Raw genomic sequence first — 8,891 nt, 5'->3', positions numbered from 1 at the left:
AAACTCACACACACACACACACACACACACACACTAATAACAACACAACCAGCAGTATCCACAACAACAACAACAACAACAAAATTCCAGAAGTTAACAGTCGCTATTCATTAACTCCTTCAATATCCATTATCTCAATTCACCAATAAAAAGGCACAGGCTTACAGAATGGATGCTACCACAAACGTATCCTTCTGTTGCATACACGAATTACAGCTCAACATCAAGAACAGGCATTGCTTCAAGAAAAGGGGTGGAAACATATATTCAAATGAAATCAAGTGGACCAAAGAAGCAAGCTCGTATAACCATTTTAAAATTTAGCAAAATAGATTTTAACCCCCGCCAAAAAATAATCAAAGGAATCGAAGTGTACTATATAGTCCTCAAAGGAATAATATCACAAAAGATGACATTGTAATTTTGATTATATTGGCCTAAAATACAAGGTATTCAGCCTATGTAAAAAAACAATTTTAGAGCTAAAATGATATAATAACTCTCATACACATATTCTAAGTGATTTCAATACCCATCTCAGCAATGGACAAATTCTCTAGACCAAAACTAAACAGAGAAATATTCCAGCTAACTGATAGCATGGACATGAATACAGCTGATATTTCGAGAACATTCAACTGAAATAAAAGTTAATATAACTTCTGCTCACCACCTCATGAAACTTATTCATAAACTGACCACATATTCAGACACATTGCAAGTTTTTATATATACAAGGAAACTGAAACAACGTCATGTGTCTTATCAGACCACCATGAACTACAGCTGGATATCAACAAAACCAGGAAGAATACAAGGCATAAAAACTCACAGAACCTGCAAACCACACTACTGAATGAAATACAGGTTAAAGCCGAAATAGAGGAAGAAATTAGAGATTTTCTAGAATCTAATGAATATGAATATGCACAATTCTATTTAACACAAGGAAAATAAAGTGGTGCTTAGAAGAATGTTCATAGCAAAAATGCCTACATTAAAAATTGGAAAGTTCATATATTGGTAACTTGAGAACATAATTTATAGTCTAGAACTGAAAGAAGTGAATGAGCAATTATGAAATGGTGTAGACATCAAAAAATTTTCCAACTGGGGGCTGAAATCAATAAAATAGAAAGAGAAGGAAGTAAGGAATCAATGAATCATGGAGTTGATCCTTTGAGTATTTTATTAGACAAGACAGGCAATCCCTTATTGAGAGATAGAGAATATCAAAATTACTGAAATCTAAAATGAAAAGGGGGAAAAATAACAGACAATGAAAAAATTCACAGTACAATTAAAACCTAGTTTTTAAAAACCTGTCCTCCACTGAATTAGATATGCTGAAAAAATAGGTAATTCCTTGGATAGAACCAACTTACCATAATTAAATCAAACTAAGATAAACAACAATAAAAAAGATTTATTTATTTATTTTATGTATATAGACATAAACAACATTAGGTGATTTCATTAGGTGATGAAAATTCTCTGACAATATTCAACACCACTTTATGGACAAATGCTTGGAGTAAATAAGGACACAATGAATATGTGTAAACATACTAACGTCATGTTACAGCAAGCCTATAGCCAACATTAAATTAAATGCAGAGATATTCAAAATTAATTCCACTAATTCACATAAAAGACAAGATGGTTCATTCTCTATCCAAAATACTATCTAAAAGTTTAACTAGAGCAATATAACTGAAGGGGATGAACGCAATATGAATTAGAAAGGAGTAAGTAAAATTACATTTATTTGAAGATAACATAGTCATATGCATAATGAAACAAAATTACACAAAAGCAATTCCTGACCTGATAAACATGTTCAGGAAAGTTGTTGGATATATAACTAACTAAAATATACAAAAAATTCAATGGCTAGGTGTCTGCATATATTTTTGTGGTTTTGATTAATAAGTAACAAGTTGACTACAAAAATTTCTTGTCATTTGAATTGTACTAGTGTTTGAATTGTGTTGGAATTCAGTCGATCCCATGACATAAATGCTTTACAACATTGATAACGTTCATAAAATTTCTCTCCAGTATGAATGGTTTCATAATGATGAAGACTATAGAGGTGTACAAAGGCTTCATTATGCTAAACACATTCAAGAGGTTTCTCTCCAACACATTTTCCTTCATGAAAATGAAGACTACAGAATTGTTCAGTCTTAACAACATTAAATGAAGTCACAATATTTTTTCTTTCATTTCCATTGTTAAAAAAAGAAATAATGAAAAAGGAAACTTGTATAAAAGACCCCTTTAGTTGAGAGTTCTGCATCTTAATCCAAAGGGAGCTAGGAAGTGATTGTCTTCCAGGGATCTAAGAGAAGGATCTCTTCAGCACGAGTAGTAATATCAAAGCCCACCAACACAGTGATGCACTTCCTCCAACAAGGCCACACCACTTCATAATATGACTCACTTACTGTGGCATATTTAAATTATTACATTCTACTTCCTGGCCACCTTTTGATTGTCCAAACACATTGGAATATAAGAATCATACTTAAACAAGTAGAATACATGAGCTTCTACTTCAAAAACTGTATATAGCAGTCTCAAAAATGTCCAAATGTCAAAGACTCTTCTGAAATTAATCCTATCATGTAATCATGTTAAAAAAAAGCACACCATGTACCTCCAAATTTACAGTTTATACTTCACCGTTCCTAAAGGCAGCATGAGGAAATACTGGACCTAAATAAGACCAAACCAGCTGAGCAATCTCCAAACTCTGCGTCTCCATATCTGTTCTCAAAGTGATCTTCAGATCCCCAACTCCTTTCTGCTTTGTACAATGTAGCAGAATTCTTTTTCTTTGAGTAGTTTTATTCCCTGAAAGCAGTTTTCCTGAGCAGGTATGGCACAGTTAAAATATCTCAAGATCTTAGGTATTTCCAAAATAACTTCAGTATCACAACTTCTCCTTTCAATGTCCAAGATCCACAAAGAATCTTCTGTGTTCCTCCAAAAAGATTGGGTCACATTTCCCACATTGCCCCCTGTATCACTGTGATCTCTGTTTGACTCCACTCTCCTGCTCCTTCTGTTCTTGCTGCTCATCCCCTGGTACTTGCACCTTCAGGATGCTGAGTTCTTCTGCTAAAACAATGCCTGACCCATAGTATCCCTTACACTTACTCAATGATGCCAAGCCTCAGCTGCTCTGCATGATAACTTCATGCTTTCGAAAACAGTACAACCTGGTGATTCTTAAATATGACAAAGTCCAACTGCACCATTAGGTCCTACCTTGATCTCTGGAGCACACATTCCTTGTCACTCAGAAAACACTTCCCAGAATATTTTACCACAGTGATGCTGATATCTTCTCCATCTCCTCTAATTCTTGAACTAAAACTATTAAGCATTCGTTGACTCACTAGTACATTCTATTTTGTCTTTAAATCCAGAGCCATGTAGACAAGGCTGCTGAGTTCTGCCACTTGATGTGGCTGAAACATGGACACTTCCATTACATTATCATCCACTTTCTATTTTTCAAAAACTTCTCTGCCTAAGCTCTGTGGTCCTCGAACTTTCCCAGTACATTAACCTTGAACTCAGAGATCTGCAGGGCTCTGTATCCTGAATGCTGTGATCAAAATCATGTCACAATGTGACTGAACCTAAGCTTTTCATTTCAGATTCTAAATTGAAAACCCATAAAAGCAGTCAAGATCCATCCCTTCTCAGTTTGACACATATTTGTATCTTCAAATCTCCACAAGAAAACAAAACCAGGTAATAGTAATTCATAACATGATACAGTTTGTGTTCCTACAACTGCAAATCCATATGTTTAGCTGGATGGAATCTTGACCTAATGCAGCCATTCCTTTAATACCATTGAATTTCCTTGATGACAGGATTTAACTTCATTCAACTTCCTGATGATGCCTTGCATTTTCAAACTTAGGTTTCTCTCCAGCACATAGAATTTGAAGACTTTTCCCTTGTGAATATATTACCACTTTGATTATATTCGTAACGTTAATGTGTGGCATGTGTTCTTTTATGATATTTAAGATTACTGGATGCTGTAAAGGCTTTACCACATTGATTACATTTGTAAGGTTTCTCTCCAGTATGTGTTCTTTTATGTCTTTTGAGATTACACTGAACTGCAAAGGCTTTACCACATTGATTACATTCATAAGGTTTCTCTCCAGTATGTGTTCTTTTATGATATTTAAGATTACTGGATGCTGTAAAGGTTTTACCACACTGATTACATTCATAAGGTTTCTCTCCGGTATGTGTTCTTTTATGATATTGAAGATTCCTGGCTACTGTAAAGGATTTACCACATTGATTGCATTCATAAGGTTTCTCTCCAGTATGTGTTCTTTTATGATATTGAAGATTACTGGCTACTGTAAAAGCTTTACCACATACATTACATTCATAAGGCTTCTCTCCAGTATGTGTTCTTTTATGACACTTGAGATAACTGGATCTTGCAAAGGCTTTACCACACTGATTACATTCATAAGGTTTTTCTACACTATGAGTTATTTTATGTCTTTGCAGACTACCATTACATGAAAAGGTCTTACCACATTGATTACATTCATAAGGCTTCTCTCCAGTGTTTGTTCTTTTATGATATTGTAGATCACTGGGTCCTGCAAAGGCTTTACCACGTCGATTACAATTATTAGGTTTCTCTCCAGTATGTATCCTTTTATGATACTGAGAAGGACTGGATCTTGCAAAGGCTTTACCACATTGATTATATTCATAGGGTTTCTCTCCACTATGACTTCTTGCATGCCTGCAACAGTAATTGGCACATGTGAAATCTGTACTACATTCATTATCCTGATCAATTTTTTTATCAGTATGAATTAAGTTTACAATTTGGTTTTAATGGTATAGAAGCATCAGATCTTATGTTTTTATCACATCATATGTTCTTGGTGTTGTCCTGCATTATGGGTTACTGAAGATACGTGTGATAGTTATTGCATGGATCATAATTATAACATCTGTTTTTATATGGTATTGCCATATGAAGAAATATACTTCCTATTGTACTTTGTATCTAAAGAAAAAAAGGAACAACTCAGAGATTCATAACACTGTTTCAATTCATAATATTTTCTGTACTGTAAATAATATCACATTCAAAGTGAACCAGGAGAAAGACAAGATTTTCCAAATTCTAGTACCCAAAACAATTTTCTACAGTTTGATTTTGTGGAAGTTTGGCATAAAATTAGAAAACCAATTAATTACATACTTCAATCATATTCAGAAAATTTGCCAAAAGTAAAATAGTACATATTCCTGTATGGTTTTGGGAGAAAAAAATTACATTACTTATATCAATATCCCTATGCTCATGAGTCTATAATTCATTGTGATATATCATAAACCTATTAAAAGAAGAACAAATGAAAGATTTTCTCACATATTGCCTTCATATTTTTTGACATTTTATTCCTCATAGACATCTGATACATGGATTAAGGTTTCTCCATGACAACAATCTAGACTTTCACAAACAGACCTCTGAATAAACTTATCAATGTCACTGAAAGAATTCGAATATCACCAACTTTACCATGGAGTATTAGCTTATTTTAGAGTTTTGGTCATACATTTACCATAATTTAATTTGTAACATCTAAATATTATGAGATTTTATAAAACTGAAGATTTACCACATAGCTGTAATGGAGCTATAAATCAAATTAAGTTATCTTTAAAGACATTGTTTACTTGTCATCTTTATTAAGGGATTGCCTTGCATACATAATTCAGATAACCTACAATGAGATGCATGGATTTGCAAGAATATTATGATCATAGCTACATGTAAAGGACTGAAATTTAATATGCTTGCTTTTCTTTAGAGTATCCAGAAAGAACATCTTAAAATTTTGACAGAGGCATATTTGTATCAGTTTGAACAAGGGAATTACCTTTCATGACTTCTAAAATTTTGGCATTGTTCTTCAATATGATGGTCTTGCCAACAGGAACCTAAAACACAGTACCAGAACAGGAATGATATACTTTATTGGGTGATATTGGAATTTAGGTAAAATTCAAGGTAGTGTTACTTTTCACAGCATTGAACCCAATTTATTCATCTCAATCTTCCTGGCTCTCAATTAAAATAAAGGAGATGACCAATAACCAAGAAACATCTATTCCTTATTTTGAAAATCAAAAGAAATTTCCAAGTCTTACCTATAATAGTGAGGTTCCAGTAGGTCTCCAACATCACATCTTTGTAGAGATTTTTCTGAGAAGAATCAAGTAAATTCCATTCTTCGGCAGTGAAGTTCACATGCACATCATCATAAGTCACTACATCCTAAAATGTCCCACACATGTGTACAACAAAAAATGATACTGATATCAGTATAAAAATAAAGGTGTGCTTTCTTGACAATATATTCGTTTAATTCTGGTGCTACCTCCACTTATTTCTTGACACAGAAGTTATAATCTAATCACCATGTCATTTTTGAATAAAATTGAATGGTGTGGGGATACCCATGTGGCCCACACCTTCTAACAGGAAAAACAGAGGTGATTGAGAGGAAAGAGTTTGTGAGGGAAAAGGACCTTGAGTGGAGACAGTGATTAGGGATATGAAAAATATATAAACTATTGGAGATACAAAAACTGTAAGGAAAAAATAAATATTTCCAGTCTATAATCACTGTCCTCTCTGAAAATAGGTATCTGGAAAGGCTCCTCATACAAGACCTTCCCAAAAACTACAATGGAATCTAGACAGAACAGACAAGTATTCAAAAACATCATCCTATCTAGATGTTTTATTTTCAATCAACTGCATTGTGACCCTGGTCATGATAGGATCACGCTCATCCTGTGGTGAAAACGCAGTCTATTTTGATCCTCATAGTCTATAGGAGATCTCACAGTGTTCAAAATTCTAAAGTCTCCTCTGACAGTCAAGGCAATATCTTGAAAGCCACATATTGCAAAATCAGAAAGCATGTTGTATCTTTCCAACAAGCAATGGCACAGAATACGCCTTCACTTCCAATAAATCAGAATGTGCACATATGGAGAGAAGCCTGGACCAAGGCAAGAAACACAGCAGAACAAACACCAAATCCTGTAGGTTTGTCTTAAACACATTGGACTTCAGTCTCTAAGGGCTTAGATGCTCCTCTTCCTGTAACTTCTCATACATCTCTCACTTTGGGAATTTCCAACCTCTGTATGTCTCTATTCTTAGAGGATTTATCAATGTCTTAGGTATCTCTACACCCTCTGGGCCAAAATGCAACTTAAGCATCATCCTTACAACTTCAAGGCAATGATCTCTCAGAGCATAAACTGAGACTCTGACTCTGCCAAAGATGGCTAGAATGTTGCAAAACTGAAACCATAAAGGAAGAAGCCATGACCTTGAAATTTTCATCTGTCAGTTTCCAGAACCAGCATAAAATGTGTGATCCTACCAAGGGTGGCTTCTATGTTGATGGACACTGTCTCACTTGGTCTACAATTGCAGCAGGTTTTATTTACTGTTCCTTCCTGTTCCTGGGAAATAATTTGCTCGCACCTTCAAATAAATCATGACATAGCAGGAGGAAGAATTTCACTTAGGGTACCTCCTCAGGCATATATACCCACCAAAATATTTGCTCCAGAAAGTTCATATCTGTTTTATTTATAAAAGCTAGAAACTTGAAAATGTCCAGATGCCCCTCAACTGAAATATGAATGCAGAAAAGGCTTTCCATTTTCAAATTTTAATACTATTTCAGCTATTAAAAGCAAGGACATCATGAATTTTCTAGGCAAAGATACAACTAGAATCTATGACACAGACTGAGATAATCCAGACACAAAGGACAAGCAGGTCTGTTCCCATTTACAAGTGAATATTAACCATAAAGTATAGGATATCCACACTGCTCTCCATAGACCAAAAGAAGTGAAAGAGGAAGGAAGACCCAAAGGAGCATGGTTGAACCTCATTCAGAGAGGGGAATAAAACAGTCATATCAGGCAGATGGAAGAGAGAGAACTGGATAGGAGAGCAGAGGAGATTTGGGAATGGGGAGAGAACAGGAAAAGGTGGTGTGAGAGACAAGAGAGGACCAAAGTGCCGGGACAATGAACTGAAATCTGCAGCAGGTGGGAATGGAAGGGTGCTGTATCTTTAGGATGTGCTAAAGATAACAAATCGGAGGGCAATAAGGAGTCTATGGGGGTAATCGTAGCAGAAATGCATGGTAATGAGATATGGACTCTGAAGACGCTAGATCCTGCAGTCTGACAGGACACTGAGTGGGGAGTTAAGGTCACAAACTGATCCAAAATCATTTCCACCCAAAATTTTCCTGTCTACTGTAAATGCAGGTGAAAAGGTGGAGCAGACTATGAGGGATGGCCAGACTGTACCGTGCCCAACTTGAGACCCATCTCGTGGGCAAAATCCAATCCCTGACATTACTGAGGATATATGATATTATACTTACAGAGAGCAGCGTAGCATTCTTGTCCTCTGAGAGTCTCCACCCAGCCCCTGACTGAAACAGATGCAGACACCCACAGCCTAAAAGAGCACAGGGGGTCTTTTGGAAGAGTTGGGGAAAGAGTTGAGGGTCTCTGAATGAATAGGAAGTCCATAAGAAGACCTCCAGTGTCAACTAACCTGGACACTAGGAGACTCTCTGGGACTGAATCTCCAACTAAAGAGAATACACATGCTGGACTGAATCTTCTACCATGGATGTGGTACAAAGGCTACTCAGTCTTCATGTGTTTCCCCCAACAAATGGAGCAGGAGATGTCCCTTAAGCTGATGTCTGTCTGTCCAAATTGTTCCCCAAACTTGGCTGCTTTGTCTAGCCTCAGTAAGAGAGATA

General features: G+C 35.7%; 2 protein-coding genes across 2 annotated transcripts; both read right to left on the bottom strand.

Annotated features, from left to right (window-relative positions):
- Positions 1–4,017: 4,017 nt before the first annotated feature.
- LOC127673223 (zinc finger protein 120-like) lies at positions 4,018–4,588 on the bottom strand. Its single transcript, XM_052168824.1, has 2 exons — positions 4,584–4,588; positions 4,018–4,531 (listed from the first exon to the last, which is right to left on the bottom strand). The coding sequence occupies exons 1-2, from the start codon at positions 4,586–4,588 to the stop codon at positions 4,018–4,020; spliced, it is 519 nt and encodes a 172-aa protein (XP_052024784.1).
- Positions 4,589–4,758: 170 nt separating this feature from the next.
- On the bottom strand, positions 4,759–8,445 carry LOC127673222 (zinc finger protein 431-like; the record flags this gene model as incomplete). Its single annotated transcript, XM_052168823.1, has 4 exons — positions 8,425–8,445; positions 6,226–6,352; positions 5,955–6,015; positions 4,759–4,801 (listed from the first exon to the last, which is right to left on the bottom strand). Coding segments are annotated over exons 1-4 (252 nt in total), but the record flags the coding sequence as incomplete, so codon positions are not given.
- Between the last annotated feature and the right edge of the window lie 446 nt (positions 8,446–8,891).

The sequence above is a fragment of the Apodemus sylvaticus genome, chromosome 22, assembly GCF_947179515.1.
Source record: "Apodemus sylvaticus chromosome 22, mApoSyl1.1, whole genome shotgun sequence".
Classification (NCBI taxonomy): domain Eukaryota; kingdom Metazoa; phylum Chordata; class Mammalia; order Rodentia; family Muridae; genus Apodemus; species Apodemus sylvaticus.
The sequence above is the reverse complement of the archived record's forward strand: the minus strand, read 5'-3'. Positions and strand labels throughout refer to the sequence as shown.